Source organism: Panthera onca, chromosome D1 (genome assembly GCF_046562875.1).
Source record: "Panthera onca isolate mPanOnc1 chromosome D1, mPanOnc1 haplotype 2, whole genome shotgun sequence".
Classification (NCBI taxonomy): Eukaryota; Metazoa; Chordata; class Mammalia; order Carnivora; family Felidae; genus Panthera; species Panthera onca.
Window position 1 is genome coordinate 668,677 of NC_138348.1, and position 26,260 is coordinate 694,936.

Below are 26,260 nucleotides of genomic sequence, written 5' to 3' on the forward strand. Positions count from 1 at the left end.
CTTGCCCTTGGAGACAGAGTTGAGACCACAAGGAGCTAAAACGTGACAGGTGTCCGAGTCACAGAACTTAAGAAATGAAACTGTTTCCAAGCACTTCTTACAAGTAAAGGCAGCCTGCCCCTCGCTGGGCATAACCTGGTTAGGGAGGGCCAGGTGGACTCAGGCCTGATTCTAATAAATGACCTGAGGGCTTGCAGGAGCCGAGAGGCAGGCAGTGTGGGGTCTTTCTCATGGCCGCCTGTGTGTCTCACCATGCTCTGGGACCTCCGCCCCAAACACACGCATACTTTTGGGAATCCCAGAAGGCCTGGGAAGCCCAGCAGCAGCACTGAAAGGAGATAGGATGTCTGTCCTACTCCAAGCCCCTCTTCACAGAAGCCCACCACCTCGGCCTGAGCTGGCACTCTGTCCGTTCCCCACGTGGGTCCCCGCAGCGTCTGGGCATTGCCCTGTTCTGTGAGTGGCTGCTGGGGGCGGGTCAGGGTCTGCTTGTCGGAGTCCCCTGGCTTGGCCATGGGAGGGGTATCTCGTGGCATGGGGATGTGGGCCCTGGGGATCGCCCCTCCTCCAGGAAGCCCTCTGCTGGCCCAGCTCTTTGGAAGGTCTTGGAAGGTGGTGAAATAGCTCTCTTACAAAGATTCCAGCCGCCAGGGTTCCGGTTTCCCCCAGGGGGTCTTGGAGGCCCAGAGCATGGGTGGGGTGTCTGGTCTGTGGGAGGGGCCCCGCCCCTTCCTCCTCCTGGTCAGGGTCCAGCTGGGCCTGACCTCTCACTGGGAACTGAGGAAGTGAGCCAGGGTGGGGCAGAGGTCTCTTTTGTGGGTCTGGGCCAGGATCAGGTTTAGGGCCCAGATACTGCCCCCCCCCCCCCCCCACCTGCCCCATAAGGAGGAAGCTTCCTTTTCAAGCCATGTGGCTTCATGAAGGCCAGCTCAGCAGGGCCACCTGCTCTCCAAACACACTCCTTGGGTGTAGCAATGCGGGAGGTTGACCCACGGGGCGGCCCTCTGCCTTCACCTCGGGGTGCAGAGGTGGGTGGTGGCAGATCGGCAAAGGGTCCCGGCTGGGCACTGAGGGATCAAAGTCTAGACTGGGCCCTGCGGTCACCGGGTGTTGTCTCAGGGTGGGGGTGGGCCGTCCTTTCTCTGCAGGCCTCAGTGGCCCTCTTTGTTAAGAAAGGACTGTAGGGTGATGTGCAGCAGGCCCTTCGGGCTCTGGACGCAGACCAGCCCCCGACGTGGGCAGCAAGTACCCCAGAACCTGGGCCAGGTCAAAGCCGTGGGGGAGATGATCCTGTCGCGGCACGGCGCGTCGGCCTGCCTGCAGGGGGCGCCCCCGCTCCTGCCTTTACGCGCCCGCGCTCGACGTGCTCGTCCCCGCGCCGCCCGCCGCCGCGCGAGCGAGCGTGTGCGTGCCCGCAGCTGCGAGCGTGAGTGCGTGCGCGCGCGCGCGGCGGCGGCGGCCCTGAAAGCGGCGCTCGGAGCCTGAGGCGGCTCCGGCTGAGGCGGCTCCAGAGGCGGCGGCGACCCGCTTCCCGCTCCCCGCTCGTCCTCCGGGCGCGCCAGCCCAGGCCGCTCCCCGGGGCCCGAAGATGCCGGCCGTGTCGAAGGGGGACGGGATGCGGGGCTTGGCGGTCTTCATCTCCGACATTCGCAACTGTGAGTGGCCGCGGCGCGGGACCGGCCTGTGGGGTGCGGGGGTGCGGGGTGCGGGGCGGGGGTCCGGGTGCGGGGCGCGGGGCGGGGTCCGCGTGCGGACCCGGGGGACGGGAGTGCAGGGCGGGAGTCTGGGTGCGGACCCAGAAGGCAGCGATGGGGCGGGGGGTGGGGGGGGGGGCGCGGGGCGGGGCGGAGGTCCGGGGTCGCAGGCCCGGAGCGCTGGGTGGGAGTCCGCGGGCGCAGGCTCGAGGTGCGGGGGTGCGGGCCAGGGGTCTGGGTGCAGGGGCAGGGGGCGCGGGGCGGGGTCCCGGGTGAGGACCTGGAGGGCGGGGGTCCGGGGGCGCCCCCCTGGGGTGGGGCGGGAGTCTGGGCGCCGACCCAGAAGGCAGGGGGCAGGGGGCGCGGGGCGGGGTGGGGGTCTGGGGACGCAAGCGGGGTTGGTCTGGGTGCAGACCCAGATGGCAGGGGGCAGGGGGCGCAGACTGGGGGTGCGAGGGTCCCGGGTGCGGACCTAGAGGGCGGGTGAGGAGGGCGCAGCAGGCCTCTGGTAGGCGGGATCGGGGGCTCCGACTGGAGTGCGGGGGCCGCGGGTCGTGGAGCAGTGGGGGCAGGGGTGCGGGGTGCAGGGTGGTGTTCTCCGACCCCGTAGGGCGCTGTGGTATCGTCGGCCCGGTTCCGGCGAAGACCCCCCTCTCCCCCCCCCCCCCCCCCGCCCCCCAAGCATGATGTCATGTCGAGCAATCTGCTCCGTCTTTCTAGTAATGGAGCATTTAACCCAGCGTTTTCCAAAACAGCGTGGACTTTCGCTCAGGGAGTGGGAAGAGCGAACCCTGGGAAGCGGCTCTGCGCGGGCTGTGGCGGCTTACTGCGCCCTGATTAAAATGACTCATTCCCCGGGGGAATCCAGACACTGGGGCCCTAGAGGGTGGGCTGGCTGCAGGGAAACTGCTCTGGCTGCTGTCTCCGTTCCGGGAGACACGCGTGCCCTCCCCGGAGCGGAAAAAATCAGGCGGCAAGGTGAAACAGGCGGGGAGGCTGCTGGGTGCCCCGTGGGTCCTGCAGTGAATTTGGCTGTGGTCCGCAGAGGGGCTCTTGGCATTCAGAGGACGTCTCCTTTATTCGCTTAAAAAAGGTAAACACAAAACCGGTTTCCTGCTGGTGTGTTTTATTGTTTTCGGTACCCACCAGGTGGTTGACTGATTTGTATTGCCTTGGGTTCAGTGTGTATTTTGATGGTAAATGCTGTTGTGTTGAACCCCTCACCTCCTTGCACCGGGGGCCCCGTTGTCCCCAGACCGTGGAAGTCTGGATCTTCTGGCCCTCCGCCTGCTCTGCAGGAAGTCGGGGTGGTATCGCACTCTCGGATTGGTGCCTTCGCAAGCAGGCAGCGTTTGTCTGTTCCTTTGCTGTTTGCTGTGACTTCAGGACGGTGGCACTCTTAATCCGGGCGCGTCTTGTAAAGCCAAGTGCACGTGCGCTACTGCTGCAGGGGACCCTTGGCCCAAGGCTTAGCAGCCTTCAGTTGGGCGTGATGTCAGCCCTTCCATTTTGGTAGAAACACGCATTGGGCAAGAAAGACCTCGAGGCTGAAACCCGTTGCCAGACCTGTGACGCTGCTGTGTCTGCGCTCGGCTGCAAGTAGGCGCCTGCCACGGACCGAGGACTCAGCCGGTGCTCGTTGACTGACTGGAGACCGGACTTTGTCCTCCGCCGCGCTGTTGACACTTGGGCCCACCGTCTGTGGTGCAGAAGTGTCTGTTGGCGGCAGACAGCAGCATCCCCGGCCTCTCTACGACCAGATGCCTCAGTTGTGACGCCCAAGGCCACGTCCAGACGTTGCCCCGTGGGGGAGTTTTCTCTGCTGGAGGGCCGCCGGTGTGGACCAAAGAGTAAGACAGCCTCTCCCCCCCGAAGTCTTATATGAGGGGCAGGGGTGCCTGGTCCTCCTTGGGGCCAGCTCTCCGTTTAATGCGGCCCCCTCCTCAGAAACCCCTTCCCAGCCTCGCTGTGCCCCTGCCCTTTCTTCCGTCAGCCATGGTGCCGTGCTCCTTCAGAGCAGTGTCGGCGATCGTGGCCCCGCAAGGCGGGGCCCGCGTCTGTCACGTCACGCTCCTCCGCTGCTTGCACAGTGCCTGGCATGAGGCATGTGCCGAGGAAACGAGTAGACGGTGAGCCAGAGAGGACTTTGCTAGAAGATGATTCTTGCCCCGACTTTCTCTGAAGGGCCCTGCAGGCAGAGGGCCAAGATGTGCCTGGAACAGCAGGGAGCTAACGTAAACACGGGCAACACGTGCGGGCTGGTGCCTGGAGACTGGAGACTGACCGAGGGCTGACTCTGGCGGGACTGGTCTGGGCTTACGCCTGTGGGGAGGGAGAGGGGTCCCTGCTTCCCCTTCTCCCCGCCCACCTCTGATCTCATGTGCTTACTGGTCTCTTGTGAGCTGTGATGGCTGTAGCCAGGCTCTGGGGAGAGAGGGCACTGAGCTGGGAGCCAGGGTCCGGACTCAGCCCGCCTCTCCCCTGTGCCATGACCCACAGCCAGTGGCCGCTGAGTTAGGTTTCGCAGCTGACAGAGGGGTTGGTTTGAGCAGGAGCACCGCTGAGGTCTGTTTCAGTTCTAAAATTTCAGCTCCCTTTGCCTTTCTGAGCTAGAGTCTTAAATTCCCTCCTTTAAGACGTTCAGGAGCGAGCTCTGCATCTGTCTGCACCTTATGTAAGTTACGGGCTTCAGGCGGCTGGCTGGGAACATTGCTTAGCACAGCCACAGTGAATACCCTCCGGGGTTTGAAAAGGTGCTCTTGTCGTGCTGCGTGCCTCAAGCCTGTAGCTTTTGTGGCTCAGGTAGCAAACTAATTCAGTGCCTCATAAAATTAACTGGATTCTTTTTGATGAACTTCAGCCCAGGGCCACTGAATTTGGCTAGTGTGACTTCAGGGTATGGGAGTTATGAGTTGTTTCTTTCTGTTTTTAAGTTGGTATTGAAAAATTCGAGGGGCGCTTACGTGGCTCAGTCAGTTAAGCGTCTGACTTCGGCTCACGTCATGATCTTGTGGCTCCTGAGTTTTGAGCCCCACATGGGGCTCTGTGCTGACGGCTCAGAGCCTGTCTGCCCCTCGCCCACTCACACTCTCTCAAAACATGAATAAAACATGAAAAAATTAAAAGAAAAATTCTCACCCTTTTACTTAGTCCCAAATTTTAAATAAATCTTTATTTTGAAATAAAAATAGATTTGCAGGAAGTTGCAAAGAAGTGGACAGGGAGGTCCCGGCACCCTTCACCCCACCTCTTCAAGGGGGATTTCTGACATGACAGTACAATTTCAACACCAGGAAACTGACATTGGTACATTCCACAGGGCGGAGTCACATTTTATCGGTTTTACCTACGCTGGTGTGTGTGTCTGTGTGTGTGTAGGTCTTTGTGCTTTTGTCACAAGTAGCTACGTGTAACTGTCACCTTCATCAAGACAGCTGTTCCATCATCACAAAGCCCCCTCGCCTTACCCCTTTAGCCAGCGTACCCACTCCCGACTGCTAGTCTGTTCTGTCTGCATAGCATCTCAAGGGCGTCATGTGAATGGAGTTGTGTAGTATGTGACCCGTTGATTGGCTTTTCTCACTCCGTACAATCCCCTTGAGGTCTGTCCGAGCTGTTGCATTGACTGATAACACATTCAAGTGATGGGTTTAAAGAAAACAAAAGCCCTGCTGGAATTGGGAAAATAATAGTTATTTGTTATTTGGTTATTTTGGAACTTTTGTTTACTTTTACACGTGTGATGTGTCATTGGACAGGCATGTCTAAGTTAATGCATGTCTTTTTTAAAAAGTATTTTTTAATGTTTTTTTTTTTTTTTTTTTTTGAGAGAGAGAGAGAGAGAGAGAGAGAGAGAGAGAGAGACAGCAAGCAGGGGAGGGGCAGAGAGAGAGAGGGAGACACAGAATCTGAAGCAGGCTCCAAGCTCTGAGCTGCCAGCACAGAGCCCGATGTGAGCCTTGAACCCAGGAACGGTGAGATCATGACCTGAGCTAAAGTTGGCCACTGAACCAACTGAGCCACCCAGGCGCCCCAGTTAATGCATGTTTTTATGCATTACCATTGACATGTCAACACGAGAACAGTGTTGAGAATGTGAAACACTGCTGAAAATGTTGACAGACTCCTCATTGGCTGCAAAATACCCAAGACTGAGGAGCGCCTGGGTGGCTCAGTCGGCTAAGCGTCCGACTTTGGCTCAGATCATGACCTCATGGCTCGTGGGTGCGAGTCCCACACTGGGCTCTCTGCTCTCAGCGGGGAGCCCGCTTTGGTTCCTGTCTTCCTCTCTCTCTGCCCCTCTCCAGCTCGTGCTTTCTCTGTCTCAACAAAACAAAACAAAACAAAAACAACCAAGACTGCAATGAAAGAGAGCGATGGGTCTTTACTCTTGTGAGACCAGTCACGTTGCCAGTGGGCAGGAAATTGTCATTTATTCCTCCAAGCGGGAGGTGGCGGGGGCGGGGGGCCGTGCAGGTGAAGCAAGACACGAGACACTTCCATCGTGCTTGCGGACGTTTTATTTACTCCCTCCAGGCACTTGCTCAAATGAAGGGGGACAAGTGGAGACGTGTAATTAGCTATTTGGCAAAAACGCGTTTCCCGTGTTCTTGGTGAAAGCATGCAGTTTTGCTGCAGGTGCAGTGATAAACTGGCAGAATCAGTATCAGTGCTCGGCTCATTGTGTTGGTCACGAAACTTTGTCCTCTCCATTTCCGTTAACTTCGTTCAAATTGGGCACCCCTTTGAATTACATTTTAACATGACTAGAGTTTAAAACATTTAGTTCGTAAAATTCCGTGTGTTATGAGTCATAAATTGGATGTGGAGAACTGAACGTAAAACGTGAAGTTCAGGTTATGCCTCTGCGTAGGAATTGAAACGTAAAGGTGGTACTTGATTTTCCTGAGTAATAATAAGGAGCAGAACCAGAATTTGTCGGTCTGCTTTTTAACTTTTAAAGTCCTTTAAAAAATTTAAGGTTCATTTTAGTCTTGACTGGACATTTAAAAAATGATGACTTTTGAAAAAGAATGCTCTTCTTGCGAATTTTTTTCTGCATAATATATACTCTTTAGAAACTGATTTAGGGAGCGTGTGACGGAGGGCAAAGGGAGGGACGATCCCCTGTGCTGGGCGAGGGGAGGAAGTCTTTGACCCAGGTTGAATTTTTCTGCCAAGGTTGGTGGTTATTGCTTCGAGGAAATACCTGTGCATCCCCTCGTTTTCCTTCTGGCTCCTCTGAAGTCGGGGACTCTCTCTGTTTCTCTTATGACACGTTGAAATGTCCTGGTGATGAGTGTTTTCTCGTGCCGGATCCTTAGCATTACTTCTCTCTCCTCTTAAAATGACTTTCACTCTGTTGTTTCGGCAACAGTGTGTGTCAGGATTTTGTAGTTGCGGAGTTATTGGGAAGGCTCTCTTTGTGGGGCTGAATAACATTTCCTTGGCTTTTAAAAAATAGAGTCAGATCAGAGGGGAGGGTTCCAGTGCGATGTAGGAAGCGCTGTTTCACACTAACACAGAATGTGACTCCCTGGTGTGAGCTCCTGAGTGGGCGGGGCTCTGGGTGCCTCAGAATTTCGTGGGTCTGTTTTGCAGGTTCTTGGGCGCGAGGCTGGCTTCCCTTAGCTCGAATTTCAAAACTTATGAGACTCCCAGAACCAGAAGTCTTTTTTTGTAAGTCTTCGGTGAACTCCTTTGGCCACAACCCTGGCCTTGCAGAGCCAGGAAGCTGTGTGTGGTCTCCCTCCTGTGCGAGTGAGTGTTCACAAGCGTGTGCTTCCAGGACACCATGGCCACGTGCTCTGCTTCCTCCCAAAGTCTTACCGGTTCTGGATCTTGGGACAGATCGGGCCTCAGGTTTGGGGCAAGGGGTGGCATCTGATCTGTTATGTGAAATTTGTGGGGTTCGGAGAAACAGGACATGTGGTCCCTGTCCCCCTAAAGAGTCTGCAGACAAATAGGGAGGTGCGTTCTCACCAGTGCGTCCATCTTTATTGAGCACCTCCTACGTTGCGGACTCCTGAATGTCGTATGCAGAGAACGAGAGGTTGTCAGGTGGACAAGATGAGTCCTTGCCCGAAAGCAAGGTGGAGATGTCCTAGGCGACAGAGGGCACCAGGTGCTCAGACACCTAAGAAAGGTAGGTCTGCGTCAGCCTTTGGAATGTTTCACGTTTGCCTCTGGCCTTGTTGAGCATTCTTTTTTTTTTTTTTTTTTTTTTTTTTGCTTAAAGTGTGTCAGTCCACTCCCTGCCTGGACTCGGTGTGTGAAATGAATGTAAGACAGATACGTAGGACAGGCACCCTCCTGTCTTGCCCTTTCATTGTGATCAGCACAGAGGTTTGATATGGAAACCACAAGTGCGGGAGTTAGAAAGTTGATGGTTTTCGTCAGCTTCCAGTGCACTGTGAGGTACATCAAGTAAGTCTGCCCTCAGCTTAACAAAATGAGTGGCACACTTGAGAAAATAGAAATGAGCAGTTTTCACCGGGCCGTGTAATGTCTGAGGTTGGGATGATAAGACTGTATTTACTGATTCTCCTCTTGGCCTTTTTCACGATAACTGACTTTGGGATGACGTTGCCATGGTTGAAATATCACGGAAAGTTGCATGTGCCATGTGATTACGAGAACTTCAGGGTGGGTAGTTCAAGTGGGAGTCGCCACCGGGAGCTGGGGGCTGAGGCCGAGCGATAAGACCAGCCCTGGCGCTCTGTGGGAGAGAGGGCCCTGCACGCCACGCCATGTCTGGGATCAGAAGCGTGCAGGGAGGAGGAGGTGGCCTGTTTTAAAATAACGCCCTGGCGATTGAGCCGGGGACGGCCAGATGCACAGATGCACAGTGCCAGAGAGGAGAGGCGAGTCCGAGCCTTGCCCAAAATGTTGCGGTTGCCCAGAAGATGCAGTTTAAACTTGTGGCGACACTCTTGTCCCTGCCTGCCTTCCCACATCACTTCCTGCCACCCTTCATTCTTTTTCCTTCAGTGTTACTGCCAAAGAGGATTAGGACTCGGGCCCACCATCACCCAATAGGGAAAGTGTGGGAAGTGGAGTCAGAAAGACTTCGGCGGGAGTTGAGAGCCACCAGTGGGAAGGCGAGAGGCACACAGGGTGTGGGGATGGGGCCTGTGGTCTGGCCCTTGGAGTTTGTTGTCTGTGTTAGTGGGGGTGCAGCAGAAGGGCAGTGACGTGCCCACGGCTGCTCTGGGCCCCACAAGGACAGGAAGGTCTTTGCCGTGAGGCGGAGACCCACTTCCCTTGCTAGGTTCTGGCCCCACACGGCTCCCTCAGCTCCCGGCTGCCTCAGGAAACGGGGAGTTGAGTGATGCTGGATGTGTTCATTTAGGATAAGACGTTGCTGACCAGCGGTTTGGGTCAGATCCTGATACTGTACCCTTTGATTCCTCACCTTTGCAAATTGTGGCCTAGTAGAGTCTGGAGTCTTTGTTTTCACCCCCAGTTTAAACCCAGTGAGCGCTGCGGTGGCTTTGTGTATCCTTGTACTCAACACGTTTCCCATTTACCTTCTCACCTGCCCCAGGACCTGGTGTCTGTTTTACAGCGTTGCTTAAAAGTGTGGAGACCAGCATCCAAGTAGGGTTGCCTGGTTTTTGTTTTGGGTGGTAAGGTGTTTTTCTTGCCTTTAAAATCCCTTCTGGTGGCAACTCAGAGCATGATGAGGATTAGTTATTTAGTGTACCTAAAGCCCTTGGAGCTAAGCCTTAGGATGTCAGTGCTGCACTGGGATTTGTGTTTGGCCTTTTCTTTTTTAAAAGAAATTTATTCATTTGTTTTGGGAGAAGAAAGAGCACATGTGAGTGTGCACACGTGAGAGTGGAGGAGGGACAGAGAGAGAGAGGGAGAGAAAGAATCCCAAGCAGGCTCCGCGCCGTCAGTGTGGAGCCCGATGTAACGTTCCGTCTCACAAACTGTGGTATCCTGACCTGAGCCAAGATCAAGAGTCGGATGCTCAGTCGGTTGAGCGTCTGACTTCGGCTCAGGTCACGATCTCACCGTTTGCGGGTTCGAGCCCCGTGTCGGGCTCTGTGCTGACAGCTCAGAGCCTGGAGCCCACTTCGGATTCTGTGTCTCCCTCTCTCTCTGCCCCTCCCCTGCTCGTGCTCTGTCTCCCTCTGTCTCAAAAATAAATAAAAACATTTAAAAAAAAAGAATCGGATGCTCAACCAACCAAGCCATCCAGGTGCTCCCGTTATGCTTCCTTGTTTTCTTTCTTTCTTCAATGTTTATTAAATTTTTTTTTTTTTTTGAGAGAGAGAGAGAGACAGAGACAGAGACAGAGACAGAGAATGAGCATGGGAGGGACAGAGAGAGAGAGAGGAGGAGACACAGAATCCGAAGCAGGCTCCAGGTCTGAGCTGTCAGCACAGAGCCTGATGTGGGGCTCGAACCCATGAACTGCGAGATCATGACCTGAGCCGAAGTTGGACGCTTAACCGACTGAGCCACCCGGGCGCCCTATAGCCTTTTTTTCCTTTATGTCAGGCACAGCACGACCAACTCAGAACCTGATTTTGAACCTCGCACCGATGAGAGTCAGAGCCTTCTGTGGTTGAGTTCATAATGAATCCTGCTGGGGGTGTGCCTCCATCTACAAGTAGTTTTCGCTAGGTCTTCCTTCCGTAGGACACGCTCCTCACAAACTCAGTTACGTTTAGTTAGCTTGTAGCTTCTGCTCAATTATCCTTTTTAAACTTTGTTGCCACCTTCTTTTTTTTTTAAGCTTAAAAATATTTATTTTTGGGAGAACGCAAGTGGGGGCGGGGCAGAGAGAGGGGGACAGGGGACCCGAAACGGTCTCTGTGCTGACAGGCTGACAGCAGACAGCCCGATGTGGGGCTTGAATTCACGAACCGCGAGATCATAACCTGAGCCAAAGTTGGACACTCAACTGACTGAGCCTCCCAGGTGCCCCTTTGTTGCCTTATTCTTTCGCCACAATTTGAACCGTCCTTGGGTAACATAGTACATACAGCTTTCCCAAGTGCTGAGAATGTGGAGGAAGAGGGAGGTGGGAAGGTGGTGGTCTGAGGGTCCGTTCGTACCGAGTTGTTCAGTTCCTGAGGCTTGGCCTTTTTGAGATTGTCATCCACAGGATGGAGATGTGGGCCCCTCGCACGGATGCTGGTCACAGAGGGACAGGAGATGCTCCTCTGCTGGGGGCTGATGTCTGGTGTATATTCTCTAATGTAGCATTTGCTGTGGATCTAGTTTAAATCTGTATAATATTCAGTAGCGAAGAAAATGTATTTCTTTGTATAATGTTCTTGTTTTGCTATACTTTTGGTGCAGCCCCAAGAGTGAAGTGTATTTTGAAGTTGTATATTTCAAAATTTATTTATTTTTCTGGATTCTGTTTTCTGATAGAATTGTACCATTTATTCATTCAAGAAATCTATTTTTTTTTAAGTTTATTATTTTGAGAGATGGAGAATGAGCATGAGTTGGGGAGGTGCAAAGAGAAGGAGAAAGAGAATCGCAAGCAGGCTGTGTGCTGATGTGGGGCTCGATCCCACAAACTGTGAGTTCGTGATCTGCCCCCAAGCCAGGAGTTAGACGCTTAACTGACTGAGGGCAACCGGGCGGCCCCAAGAAATCTATTGAGTGCCTGCTATGTGCCAGGCACTATTCTACTCTAGGTACCAGGGATTCGGTGGTTAACCAAATGGACAAAATCCCTGTACTTTCAGAACTTAAATTCTTGTGAGACTAGACGGACAAAATAAATGAGAAAAACATGTATCTATTTATCTCCATTCATCTTTTTGTTGCTCTGTCGTGGAGAAAAATACAGTAGGGAAGAGGGACAGAGAGTGTGGATGGTTCTGAGCTTCAAAGCCTGTGGTCAGGTCAGGTCAGGTAGCCTGGAGAAGGTGTATTCCAAGGAAGCTTGGAGGAGATGCGGAAGCGAGTTCTGCAGGTGGAGGTGCGGAGGCCCTCGGGGAGCATGGGCTGCGGGAGCGGAGGGCGGAGCATGTCAGGCCTTGTAGGAATCCTTGGAAGTTTTCAGCACACACGATCTAACCCAAATTACTTTTGCTTTTAATAAGATCATTTGCTTCTGTATAGAGAGCGAGCAGCAGGGACAAGGGTTGAAGTGGGAGACAGTTTGGGTGGCTGTTGTATTAACCGTGGAAGGTGATTCTGGGTTGAACCAGACGGAGACCACAAGCTAAATATTCTGTCCCCCGATGTTAAAGGTGCGGCTGTGTCTCAGGCTTGCCCTGTTTCCAGAGGTACGTCTGCTACGATGTTTCTCACTGTTCACCTGTGTGCAGTGTGGCTTTTTCCTCTGGCTGCTTTTCATGTATATTCCCTGGTTTTAGTCAGTTTTATTTGTTATGTGCCTTGTCATTTTCTTCATGTTTCTTGTGCTTGGGGTTCGAGCTTCTGAGATCAGTGGGTTTCTAGTTTTCACCAAATTTGAAAAAATTTGGCCATTATTCTTCAAATACTTTTTCTGTCCCCGTCCTGCCTTTGAGGACTTTGTTACACACAAGTCAGGCCACTGGAGGTTGCCCCACAGCTCAGTGATGCTCTCTCAGATCGTGTTTTTCGGTCTGCTGTTCTCTCTTTGTTTCACTTGGGCTCATTTCTGGGCTGCGTCTTCAGGTGCACTAATCTGTGGTGTCCGATCTTCTGTTAATCTCGTCCAGCATATTTTCTCTCTCAGACATCGTAGGTCTCGTGTCTTGAACTTCACTTCGGGTCTTTCACGTGTTGTCTGTACCAGTTCACATGCTTGTGATACCGTCCCCCTCCGTGAGCATATGGAGTATAGTTATGATGACTTCTAATGTTACTGTCCCCTGATTTTATGTTCTGTCATTTCTTTTTTTTTTTTTTTTTTCCTTAATCATCTGTCATTTCTGGGTCTGTTTTTATTGATAGATCTCCCCCCACCCCCATTGTGGGTTGTATTTTTCTGTTTCTTTGCATGCCTGTAATTAAAAAAAAAAATTTTTTTTAACGTTTGTTAATTTTTGAGACAGAGCATGAGTGGGGGAGGGGCAGAGAGAGAGAGGGAGACTCAGAATCTGAAGCAGGGCCAGGCTCCGAGCTGTCAGCACAGAGCCTGACATGGGGCACGAACCCTGAGATCACATCCTGAGCCAAAGTCAACACTTAACTGAGCAACTTAGGCACCCCTGCATTCCTGTAATTTTTTATTGGATGCCAGACATCATGAATTTCACCTTGCCCTGAATATTATTGTATTTCTTTAAATATCCTTGAGCTTTTTCCTGGGCTGAAGCTCAGCAACTTGGACACTGTTTGGTCTTAAAGGAGGGGCCGGAGCAGCCTTTGGTGTGGGGCTGATTTCACCCCCCTCTTGAGGTGGGTTCCTTCTCATTTTTTTTTTATTTTTTTTTTAACGTTTTTATTTATTTTTGAGACAGAGAGAGACAGAGCATGAACGGGGAGGGGCAGAGAGAGAGAGGGAGACACAGAATTGGAAGCAGGCTCCAGTCTCTGAGCCATCAGCCCAGAGCCCGACATGGGGCTCGAACTCACAGACCGTGAGATCGTGACCTGAGCTGAAGTCAGACGCTTAACTGACTGAGCCAGCCAGGCGCCCCAAGGTGGGTTCCTTCTCAGAACTCTGCTTGATGCCCTGGGTTTTATGAGGTTCCCCCCCCTGCCCCCCAACCGGCTTATTGGCCCTGTGCCGGCATCCATGGCTTACCCTCCAGCTGCTTTCCAGTGGCTCTTTCCACAGCCGCGGGAGCTGGTGGTCGTGCCTGGGCAGATGAGTGATGAGGCAGAGATTCGAGGACCCCTCTGCGGCTCTGCTCTGCACATTCTGGCCCCCTTTGTCTGTCTCCTCACTTTGGGGAGACCTGCCCCTCTCATCTTGTTTGTTTTCTGTCTCTCGGAGGTCATGGTCTGCCAGAGCCTCTTGTCCAGTTTCTGGAGACTGTTGTTTCGTGTATTTTCATCTATTTAGTTGTCTGAGGTGGGAAGGTGAATCGTGTCCCTGTTTATCACCATTAGCGTTGGGGAGAGACACTGAGTACGCAGTTGGATATCCAAGACTGGAAGGCAGAGAAGAGGTCTGGGCAAGAGGTGAACGTATGGGGGCAGAACTTCTAGGTGTTGTTTAGAGCCATGAGACAGGGAGCTAGCTCACCGGGGAGGCGAGTGGAAATGATCGAAACCTAGCTCTCGCTCCTACAGCTCTTCTGTGTGCCTGGCATGCTCCCAAGCACGTTACCTGTGTTTACACATCTGACATTCATGATGATACTTGAACAGTAGGTGCTGTGATCCTCCTGTTTTGTAGATGAGGAGGAAAAGTGGGGCCCTGAGCCCGGGGCCACGTGACTGCCTAGAAAGTGGTAGAACAGGAATTCAGACTCTGGCTACCTGGTTCCAAGTCTCCTCTCTGAGCCACGGTGCTGGACCACCTCTCTAGGAAGGTGGCCAGAGCTCCAGGCTCGCAGACCCTAAGCAGTCAGGGGGAGACATGTCCAGGTGGGAGGAGCACAGGCCAGTAAGGAGGGAGCACGGTAGTAGGTCACTTGAGTGGGGTGAGCAGAGGTGAATCCGATGGGGAAGTTTAAGGGAGAATAATTGGAAAATGTGAGTCTCAACCCTTTTGCGGAGTTTGGCTGTAAAGAGGAGAGAGGTGAGATGGTGACTGGGGAGTGTAGAGGGTGTGTTAGCTTTCTATTGTTGCTGTGACAAATGAACACAAATTTAGCAGCCGAGACCAGAACTCCTGTATTATCTCGTGTTCTGTAGATCGGAAGCCGTGCACAGCCTGGCTCGGCCGGGTCCTCTGCCTCGAATCTCACGAGGTTGAGATGAAGGTGTCAGCAGAGCTGCAGTCCCTTCTGGAGACTCTGGAGGTGAGGCTGCTTCCAATCAGTCCTTGTAGTGTGGGGGCCGCGGCCCCCTTTTCTTGCTGGCTTGCCTCCTACAGCCTGCTCACGGTCCTTCTCCTGCTTCCCGTGAGGCCCGCCAGCGAATCCCTCTCGAGACAGGATCTTTCTGACTTGGTCAGCCTGTCTCCTGCCTCCAGAGTCTCTCCTTTTAAGGGCTTATGTGATTATATTGGGCCCATCTGCCTGATCCAGGATAATTCCCCTATCTTAATTACATCTGCAGAGTTCTTTTTGCTATGGAAGGTATCTTACAAGGTCCAGGTATTAGAGTGTGGGCATCTTTGGGGGAGTATTGTGCTTATCACAGTGGGATAAAGAAAAAGGAAGCTTTTTTTTTTTTTAAGTTTAATTGATTTGTTCATCAAATTTACAGAGTTGCGCGGTGGACAAAACAGACAAGAATACCTTCGTGTGGCTTACGTTCTGGTGAAGGAGACATAAAATAAGTATGATATATAGTGCGTTATATACTGTATTAGGGGGAAATAAGGCGGGAAGAGGGGATTGCAGTGTAGCTTGTGCCGCTGGGGGTCAGGCATGCCCTGCAATGCTGGTGGACAGCGTGGCTGGAGCGTGAGTTGCAGACAGACCCTGGGGTTCCGGAGTCGGACGCAGGGGGCAAGGCGGGTGATGGGGGTCTCGTAGGCTGTTCTGAGAAGTCTAGTTTTCCTTCTGAGTGACAGGTGTAGCCGGTGGAGGGTGAGCAGAGAAGGGAGGTACCTTGGAAGGAATTACTGCGATGCTGGGAATAGGGGTGGGGGGGGGGGGAAGCAGACTGTGAGCTGGATGAAGAAGGTGAGGACTCCTGGCTGGTGGGGGAGGCAGAGCATGTCTGTAGGCCACCAGAAAGAGAAAGAAGGGCTAGGGAGAAGGTGGAGGGGTGAAGAAAAGTGGAGATGCAGGGGGCGGTGGTGCCAAGGAGAGCCTGAGCGCTTAAGGGCTGCCGGTGAGGGGAGGGAGGAGGCATGGGGTGGAGGTGAAGGTGTTGAGGAGAGATGGTAGGGCCTCCCTGGGCTCCACATGTGAGGCCAGCCCAGCGGTCGCGTGTGTAGTCTTACCAGGACACTCAGCAATCCCGGCTCTGGATTGGCCAGAATTGGATTCAGCAGGGAGGGGTTTGCCAGCCAAGCGCACAGACAGAGAAGGAAGGTCAGGGCTTAGTTTATGCCATGGAATTGAGGCTGGCTAAGAGGAGGTGAGGATGGGGGAGGGAGGGGAGAGGAAGACTGTAATCGTTGGTCCCGGGATGGGGGTGGCCGATGGGTGTCGGAATTTGCTTACCTGATTGAGTGAGCTGAAAGGTTGGGGGTGGTAGGATGCCTGCAGTGAGTATTGGGGGGATGGCCATGGTGGGGACCAGATCGTCCACGGAGCTGGGGCTAAAGCCAGAGGGTGGTGTGGGGGTCATGTGCATGGACACTCATCACCGATGGTGGAGAGGGGTAGTGTTCTAGTAATTGGGCAGGTCTTTTCAATTGTGTGCATTTTTCTTCTTGTTTTTGTCTAGTCTTGCCCTTAATTGTTTTTTTTTTTTTAATTGTTTTTAAATGTTTATTTTTATTTTTGAGAGAGAGAGAGAGAGCGTGCGAGCGAGCAGGGGGAGGGGCAGAGAGCGAGAGGGACACAGAATCCGAAGCAGGCTCCAGGCTCCAGGCTCTGAGCTGTCAGCACAGAGCCTGACGTAGGACTTGAACTCACAGACCGGGAGATCATGACCTGAGCTGAAGTCAGACACTCAACCGACTGAGTCACCCAGGTGCCCCAAGTGTTTTTTTTTTTTTTTTTTTTTTTTCTTTTTAAAGCAATGCATTTTACTTTTAGTTTTTAAAGTTTATTTATTTATTTTGAGAGAGAGACAGAGCACATGAGTGGAGGAGGGGCAGAGAGAGGGAGAGAGAGAGAATCCTAAGCAGGCTTCACATTGTCAGCACGGAGCCTAATGTGGGGCTCGAACCCATGAACCGTGAGATCGTGACCTGAGCCGAAGTCAAGAGCCAGACGTTTAACCAGCTGAGCCACCCAAATGCCCCTTTCGTTGTTTTAAAAAGTTAGGAAAAAGTTAAAACTCGAGAATGTAGTTTAAGAAGTTAATTATAAAACACTTGACATCTGCCTTATCTCCCCGTTCCTAAACTTAGAGTTAATTTTGATTTTATAGCCATTTGTTCTCATATTTACTTTAAGAAATGTGATTACTAAATTAATGTTTATACTATTTATGGGTGTTTCCCCCCATTTAATTATTATTTATTGACTTCTTACTGTGGGAGATGAGGACTTAATATACCTGAGCTTTCATTTACTCATTCTCTAATATGTCATTTTAATCAGTGTATAGCAATTAACATTTGGAAATATTCTTCTCAGCTGAGATGGTCGTTCAACTTAAAACATTTTTTTTCTTAATGTTTATTTATTTTTTAATGTTTATTTTTGAGAGAGAGAGAGAGAGTATGAGCAGGGGAGGGGCAGAGAGAGAGGGAGACACAGAATCCGAAGCAGGCTCCAGATTCCGAGCTGTCAGCTCAGAGCCTGATGTGGGGCTCAGACCCACGAACTGTGAGATCATGACCTCAGCTGAAGTCAGACACTCAACGGACTGAGCCACCCAGGTACCCCTTACTGTTTTTACTTTCTAATTCTCAAAGGAAGTAGTAATACCTTTTTTAATTAAGTCTAATTTTGGAAGGTAGTTTTCACTATAAAGGTGGTTTGGCATGTGCTTCTAAAGGAGAATTTAAAGGGAACACATGATTCCGTGGCATATTTTTCTAGTTCTTACCTGAAGCCAGCAAGCAGGGTGGATTGTTCTTCATTAAATGGAACAATATAGTATATACAGGTTTAGTTTGCTAAACCCAGTGCTCTGAAACCCAGATATCAAAGCTAGGGAGCTAGGTGTCTGATAGGATTTTGTTCCACAGACATGATCTGTGTTGATGAGGCAGTTTCTTGCTGGTAATGGAATATAGTAAATGGAAACTTCTCTCTCTCTCTCTCTCTCTCTCTTTTGGTTAATTTTTGAGGAGGGTGGGGGAGACAGGATCTCAGCAGGCTCTGCTTTGTTAGCGTGGAGCCCAATGCAGGGCTCGAACCCACGAACTCTGAGATCATGACCTGAGCCGAATTGGACACTGAACTGACTGAGCCACCCAGGCGTCCCTGGACAGTTGTGTTTTCATTTTGATTTGCTTCCGTGTATTTCTTAATTTCTTCTTTAATTTCCTGGTTAACCAATTTATTCTTTTTTTTTTTTTAAATTTATTTTGAGAGAGAGACAGTGTGCACGCGCGAGAGAGCGCATAAGTGGGGGAGCGGCAGGGGGAGAGGGAGAGAGAGGATCCTAAGCAGGCTCCACACTGCCAGCACACAGCCCAATGCAGGGCTCTAACTCACAAACTGTGAGATCATAACCTGAGCTGAAATCAAGAGTCAGATGCTTAACGAATTGAGCTGCCAGGCACCCCAACCCATTCATTCTTAAGTAGAATGTTCTTTAACCTCCATGTATTTGGGGGCTTCCCAAATTTTTTCTTGTGGTTGATTTCAAGTTTCATAGCATTGTGACCTGAAAACATGCATGGTATGAACTCAATCTTTTTGTACCTGTTGAGGGCTGTTTTGTGATCTAGCATGTGATCTATTTTGGAGAATGTTCTATGTGCACTCGAGAAGAATGTGTATTCTGTTGCTTTAGGATGAAATGTTCTAAATATATCTGTTAAGTCCATCCGGTCCAATGTGTCACTCAGAGCTGTTGTTTCCTTATTGATTTTCTGCCTAGATGATGTGTCCATTGTTGTAAGTGGAGTATCGAATTCTCCTACAATTATGGTATTATCATCAGTATGTTTGCTGTGTTTGTGATTAATTGATTTGTATATTTGGGTGTTTCTCCGTTGGGGGCATAAATATTCACAGTTGTTATCTTCTTGATGGATAGACTCCTTTAATTGTGATACAATGCCTGCTTCCTCTCTTGTTACAGTCTTTGTTTTAAAATCTAGTTTGATGTCTGCTAGCAGGATAGATGGTTCCCCATGCCCTCACTTTCAATCTGCAGGTATCTTCGGGTCTAAAATGAGTCTCTTGTAGGCAGCATGTAAATGGATGGCATTTAAAAATTTTTTTATTCATTCTTTATTCTGATACCCTATATCTTTTGATTGGGGCATTTAGTCCATTTATATTCAGCGTGATTATTGAAAGATAAGAATTTAGTGTCATTGTTTTATCTGTAGATTTCATGTTTGTGGTGATGTCCTCTAGTCCTTTGTAGTCTTTGCTCTTTGCACTCAGAGTCCCCTTTAGGATCTCTTACAGGGCTGATTTAGTGGTCATGAACTCCTTTAGGTTTTGTTTATCTGGGAAAGCCTTTATCTCTCCTATTCTGAATGGCAGCCTTGCTTGATAAAGGATTCTTGGCTGCATATTTTTCCTATTCAGCACATTGAATATTTCCTGCCACTCCCTTCTGGCCTGTCAAGGTTCAGTGGGCAGCTCTGCTGCTACCCTTATGTGTCTACCCTTGTAGGTTAAGGTCCTTTTGTCTCTAGCTGTTTTCAGAATCCTCTCTTTATCTTTGTATTCTGCCAGTTTCACTATGATATGTCATGGTGCTGACCTGTTTTTTACTTTGAAGGGAGTTCTCTGTGCCTCTTGGATTTGGATGCCTGTTTCCTTCCCGAGATTAGGGAAGTTCTCAGCTATAATTTGTTCAAATAAACCTTCTGCCCCTGTCTCTTGCACTTCATCTTTTGGAACTCCTATGCTATGGATATTGTTTCGTTTTATGGAATCACTTAGTTTTCTAATTCTCCCCTCGTGATCTAGTAATTTCCTTTCCCTCTTTTTTTCAGCTTCATTATTTTCCATAATTTTATTTTCTATTTCACCTGTTCTCTCCTCTGCTTCCTCCATCCTCACTGTCACTGTATTTAGTCTATTTTGCATCTCAGTTATGGCATTTTTTAAAGTTCATCCTGACTAGTTCTTAGGTCTTTGATCCCTGCAGCAAGAGTTTCTCTGGTGTCTTCTGTGCTTTTTTTCAAGCCCAGCTATTAGTTTTTTGACTTTTATTCTAAGTTCTTGTTCACATAATATTATTTATATGTTTTGAGCAATTCTCTGGCTGTGATTTTTTCTTGAACTTTCTTTTGGGGAGAATTCCTCCGTTTTGTGATTTTGGCTAAGTTTCTGTCTTTTGCATGTTTTAAAAGCTTGTTATGTGTCCTGTACCTGAGAGCACTACTGTATTAAAACTATACGCTGTCCAGGGCCTGGCACTCGAGGTAGTGTTTTTGATGTATGTTGTGTGCTCTCTGTTGCTGTGTTTTGGCTGCTCTGTCCCACTGGTCAGTCCTCTGCAGAGCTCCTCCTTGCTTATAGTGGTGGAGTATTCGGACCTTCAACCGGATGTGCTTTAATTTGTTTGTTGAAGTAACCCTGGAATTAAAAAAAGGAAAGGGGGGAGGGGAAAGCCTGATCCCATAAAAAGAGAAAAATAAAAGGGGGAGAAAAGAAATCCAAGTGGAGAGTCAAAAAACCGTAAGTCTAAATCCAGAGAAAGAGAGAGGAAAATAAGAAGATGAAAGAGAGAAGGTCAAATGGTACTTAAGTAAAAATGCTTGATAAAAAAATATTAATATTTATATATATTATGTATATAATAAGAATTGGCCAAAAACAAATCAGAAACTATGAGCCTGATTCCAAATGAAAAAGAGTAGAGGGATAAAGAAACAGAAAAGAAAAAAATGAAGGAAAAACCCTAAAACCAAACCAAAACAAAAAGAAAACAGTTGTGTTGGTGCCCGGGATGGGTGGCCGTGCTGGTGTGGAAGAGGGGCCAGCTGTGTTGGGTCCGTCAGTCTTGCTCCCCTCGATAAGCAGTCGCCAGGCACGGAGGGGCGGGGTTTGGTGTCAGCGGGTTCTGCCTCCACTGGGGGTTACTGTGCTACTCTCTGAAGTCAAACTGTGTCGGTGTTGGGGAGAAAACTGGCGACACCGCAATCTCTCGTCCCCTGACTGGATATCTTAACCTGCGCTGTTCAGGCAGCCCTCACAGAATGGCCAGTCTGGGTGGTCGGTCTCCCAGCCTTCCGTGCTCTCGGCTGGGATTCAAAACCCGTAGTCTTGAGGGACCCAGCTCAGTGCGGCTCCTCTCCCCTGTTCTGGAGTAGAGCCACCCCGTGATTCTGATCTTTTATCAGGGTCTTTTGCCCTTGGGGAGGCCATAAACCCTCTTCCCAAAGTACTCCGGGAAGGGGACTGCTCTCTCCTAGTGAGCCCCTGAGATCGCTACTCCTTGCTATGCACCCCGTGGCCAGCTCCCTCCTCCCCGGGAGTGCTTGCCATGGCTTCCAGCTCCCTTCCGGACATAGCCGTGCACTTTGAAACCTTGGAGTTTCAGCTCCTAAGGATGTTTGCAAAATAGAAAGTGGCACTCTCCGTATTTCTTGTTCCCCAGTCCGTGGTCCAGAGAGGCTTTCCTCTTGTGTTAGCTCAATATCGCACTTTAACAGCCTCTTTCTCTCCTGCTCTCCTTTTGTCCCTCCACAGAAGGGGTTCCCTCCCCTCCGTGCATATGCTGTTTTACCTCCCGCGGTTCACATACATGCACCTCAGTCCTGCCAAGCTGTCTTCTTGCAACCGTGGAGATCCTTTTGCCGCTCTGCAGATCTATTTCCTGTGTGTTCCAAGTGAACTGACCTCAATACAGCTGTGTTGTAGGGGGTATGGATATCCCGGTCCCCCTACTTCTCTGCATCTTAACTCCTCTGGCCAAAACCATTATTTTTATATTTTTTTTATTTTTTAAGAATATTTATTTTTGAGAGAGAGAGAGAGAGACAGAGAACAAGCAGGGAAAGGGCAGAGAGAAAGACACAGAATCCAAAGCGGGCTCCAGGCTCCAAGCTGAAAGCACAGAGCCCGATGTGGGGCTCGAACCCACAAACTGCAAGATCGTGACCTGAGCCGAAGTTGGATGCCCAACCGACTGAGCCACCCAGGTGCTCCTCTGGCCAAAATCTTAAAAAGAATATGTGAAAAATGACACGTCATCAGGGGGCTTTGAAAAGAAAAGATCCGACAGATTTCAGAGATCTAGAAGGTTGCACAGGTGCAAGGCTGTATGCCTAGGAAAGACTCAAGAGGCCCCCGGTGTCTCACCTCTGGCTAATCTTGAGTCCCTGTGCAAATAGGAAATGAGGGCAAAGGCAGAGTTATGGCTGCCTTGAGTACTGAAAGTGTGCTTCTACACACAGGGTCCTTGGAACACTTATTCAAGGCACTTAAGGACATCCCTGACCAATCATTAACTGACCACTAAGTTAACTGAGCAAAGACTTTAGTAGCTGTAAACTATAGGGAATTTATGGACTTTACAGAACAAGTCCAGGAAATTCACTAAAAAAACCGACCGCAGCAACAACAATAACAGCAAACTAAAAGCCAGGTACTGCCAGCAACAGCAGCCCCTGATTCCCAGCAGCCCCACTTTGATTTCCAGAGTTGCCACATTACGTTGGCGAAAATACCCGGTTTTCAATAAAAAATTATGAGGTATGCCAAGAAAAAGGAAAATATGGTCTATATACAGGAAAAAAATAGTAGAAACTGTCCTTGAAAGGGTCCAGATATTGAACCAATTAAACAAAGACTCTAAATCTGGTATCATAAATCTGTTCTAAGAACTTAAGTCATGTTTTAAGAATTAAAGGAAAAAATGAAAATGATGTCTCACCAAATAGAGCATATCAGTGAAGAGGTAGAAATAAGCCAAATAGAAATTTGGAGTTGAAAATACAATCACTACATTGAAAATTTACTGGAGGGGCTTAACAGCAGATTTGAGCTGGCAGAAGTAAGAATCCGTGAATTTGAGAATAAATTCGTTAAGATAATCATTAAGATCTATATCAAGGTAAGCATAGGTCCAATCTGAGGAACAGCAAATAAAAAAGTAAAAAATGAACAGAGCTTCAGAGATCTGTGGGACATCATCTAGCACACTGATGTATCTGTAACTGGAGTCCCAGAAAGAGATGAGTAGGAGAAAGACGCACAAAGATTATTTTGAAGACGCAAACTCCCCGAATTGGGTGACAAACAATAATCTGCATATCCATAGGATTAACTTAAGAAGGAGATCAGTATCTAGACGTATCACAGTCAAACTGTTGATAAAGACCTCAGGATACTCTTGAAAGCAGTGAGGAAATTGACACCCTCAAGAGATCTTCAAGATTAACAGCTGATTTCTCATCTAAAACCATGGAGCCCAGCAGGCAGTGGGCTGACATCTGCACAATGCTAAAAGAAAGACTGTCAACCAAGAACTTTGTATACAGCAAAATCATCCTTTAAAAATGGAGAAGTTAAGATATTCTTTTTAACATTTATTTATTTTTGAGAGACAGAGACAGAGTGTGAGTGGGGGAGGGGCAGAGAGAGAGGGAGACACAGAATCCGAAGCAGGCTCCAGGCTCCAGGCTCCGAGCTGTCAGCACAGAGCCCAATGCGGGGCTGGAACTCACAACCCAGGAGATCGTGACCTGAGCCGAAGTCGGATGCTTAACCGACTGAGCCACCCAGGTGCCCCAGGATATTATTAAATAAACAGGAGTGAGGGAGTTTGTTGTTGGCAGACCTGCCCTGCAATAAATATTAAAGGGAGTGCTTCAGGTTGAAATGAAGGACACTAAGTGGTAGAATACATGAAGAAATAAAGAGCAGTGGTAAAGACAACTGCATAGGTAAATATAAAAGCATAATTCTTTTGATAATTTTTCTTTTATCTGGTTTAAAAGACAACTAGATTAAATACTTTTTTTTTTTTTTAATTTTTTTTTTTTTCCAACGTTTTTATTTATTTTTGGGACAGAGAGAGACAGAGCATGAACGGGGGAGGGGCAGAGAGAGAGGGAGACACAGAATCGGAAACAGGCTCCAGGCTCCGAGCCATCAGCCCAGAGCCCGACGCGGGGCTCGAACTCACGGACCGCGAGATCGTGACCTGGCTGAAGTCGGACGCTTAACCGACTGCGCCACCCAGGCGCCCCTAGATTAAATACTTTTAATTTACAAACACTTTAAATAAAACTGTACTGGAGCGCCTGGGTGGCCCAGTTGGTTGAGCCTCCAACTTTTGGTTTTGGCTCCACTCATGATGTCATGGTTCGTGGGTTTGAGCCCTGTGTGGGGCTCTGGGCTGACGCTGCGGAGCCTGCTTGAGATTCTCTCTCCCTCCCTCTCCCTCTCTCATCCTCCCTCTCTGCCCCACCCACACTAGTTCTCTCTCAAGATAAATAAATAAACTTAAAAATAAAACTGTACCGATGGGCTTATAATGTATAAAGATGTAATTTGTGTGACAGTAATAGTACAAAGGAGGGGAGAGGAAACAGCATATGTATCAGAGCAAATTTTCTGTGTACTATATTACAATTAAGTTGGGATTGTTTGAAGTTAAGGTGTTAATTATAATCTCCAAGCAAGTACTAAGAAAGTAGCTTAAAAAAATACAGCAAAAGAATAACAAGGACATTAAAGTGGTACACAAAAAAATATCTGTTTAACCAAAAGAAGATAGTAATGAAAGAATACAGGAACAGAGGCACAAGATATATAGAAAATATAGCAAAATGGCAGATATGAATCCTACCTTATGTAATTATTTTAGATGTCAGTGGATTGAACACTTGAATTGAAAGGCAAGGAGACTATAGATTGCAAGATGACAAGTCAAAGAAAGAAAAATAACGTGCCTTGCAAATAGTAACCAGAAGAGAGCTGAAGTGGCTATACTAATGTTAGACAAAACAGATATTAAGACAAAAATTTAGAGACCTAGAAGAAGAACATTTTGTAATGGTAAGGGGTCAGTCTCTCAAGATATATCGTTTATTTGTTAGTTTATTTATTTTTGAGAGAGAATGAGAGAGAGAGGGAGGGAGGGAATGTAAGCAAGTGAGCAGGGATGAGGCAGAGAGAGAGGGAGAGAGAGAATCCTAAGCAGGCTCCATGCCCAGTGTGGAGCCCAATTCGGGGCTCAATCTCACCACCATGGGATCATGACCTGAGTCGAAATCAAGAGTTGGACGTTTATCCGACTGAGCCACCCCAGAGCCTCTCAAGATGTATCAATTGTAAACATAGCTACACCTAATAACAGCACCCCCAAATACATGGGGAGGAGTAGATAATTATAAAAGTTGGAGACTTCAGAACACTACTTTCAGTAATACATCTACAGCTAGACATGATCAGAGTGAATAGGAGACTCAAACGACACTAGAACCCAATCAGGCCTAGCAGTCACCTGTAGACTGTTCCACCCGACAGGAGCGGAATATGTAAATTCTTCTCCAGGGCACATGGAACATTCTTCACAATACACTATACAATAAATTTCAAAGGATTGAGATCATACAAAGTGTGTTTTCCAGTCACATTGGGATGAAATTAGAAATCAGTAACAGAAGGAAATTTGGAAAATTCACAAATCTGTGAAAATTAAACACTGTCCTAAGTAACCACTGGGTCAAAGAAGGAAACAACGGTGTTGGTTAGTAAGCTTCTTGGGAGCTTCCTGGGTGTAATCCGAAACTGGGCCCTGTATTTGGAGGGCAGGAAGAGACTGACTGAAGAGGCAGGCCACTTCACATTGGTAGGGGGCAAGTTTAATAAGCAAAATAACTTACATACGAGGTTTGGCTTGGGCAACTGAAGGACTAACGGATCTTTGTACCTATCTGCGAAATCTTGAGAAGTTTATATAGAGGCCTTAACTAGATCAGTCACATATACTTTCCAGACGGTCTCAGCACCACATCACTGTCAAGGCTTTGTCCTTGGAGCAGCTTCATGGAGAGGAGAAGGCAAGTGGGACCCATATTCCAAGGACAGGGACCGCAGTTTGCCGGGGTCTAATTCACATAACCTATGCTGAGATACAAGATCTCAAGGGGCACCTGGGTGCCTCAGTCAGTTAGGCCTCTGACTCTTGATCTTAATTTAGGTCTTGATCTCAGGGCTGTGAGTTCAAGCACCGGGTTGGGCTCTGTGCTGGGCACGGAGCCTACTTAAAAAAAAAAAAAAAAAAAAAAAAAAGAAAGAAAAAATGGAAGAAGATCTCAAATCATTAACCTAATATTTTACTTTAAGAATCCAGAAAAAGAAGAGCAAACAAAACCCAAAGCAAAGCAGAAAGCAGAAAATAAGATTAGATCAATGATTGGTTCTTTGAAAAGAATATCAAAACTGACAAACCTTTAGCTAGACTGACCAAGAAAAATAGACGACTCAAAATTATTTTTTTATTAAAAAAATTTTTTTTACATGTATTTATTTTTGAGAGACAGAGAGACAGAGCACAAGTGGGAGTGGGGAGGGACAGAGAGAGGAGGAGACAGAATCCAAAGCAGGCTCCAGGCTCTGAGCTGTCAGCACAAAACCTGACATGGGGCTCAAACTCACAAACCGTGAGATCATGACCTGAGCCGAAGTTGGACGCTCAACCAACTGAGCCACCCAGGCGCCCCGAAAAGACTCAACATTATTAAAATCAAGAATGAAAGAAGGGACATTACTACCTTTATAGAAATAAGAAGGATTATAGTGGAATGATATGAATAACTGTATGCCAAAGAT

General features: G+C 49.0%; 1 protein-coding gene and 1 long non-coding RNA gene across 4 annotated transcripts in view; both read left to right on the plus strand.

Moving 5' to 3' along the window:
• Window positions 1–1,438: 1,438 nt before the first annotated feature.
• Window positions 1,439–26,260, plus strand: part of AP2A2 (adaptor related protein complex 2 subunit alpha 2) — an 82,513-nt gene continuing 57,691 nt past the window's right edge. For both annotated transcript variants that reach the window (XM_081790192.1, XM_081790193.1), the window contains exon 1: window positions 1,439–1,655. In XM_081790192.1, the coding sequence (XP_081646318.1) occupies window positions 1,589–1,655 (67 nt within the window). In that variant the 5' untranslated portion in view covers window positions 1,439–1,588. The remainder of the gene's footprint in view (window positions 1,656–26,260) is intronic.
• On the plus strand, window positions 10,492–16,663 carry LOC132662219 (uncharacterized). 2 transcript variants are annotated; one of them, XR_014135273.1, is made up of 3 exons: window positions 10,492–11,953; window positions 14,463–14,569; window positions 14,979–16,663. It is a non-coding gene; the product is annotated as an uncharacterized LOC132662219 (long non-coding RNA). The 2 variants fall into 2 exon arrangements; XR_014135272.1 differs by lacking the exon at window positions 10,492–11,953 and having other exon boundaries at window positions 13,164–14,569.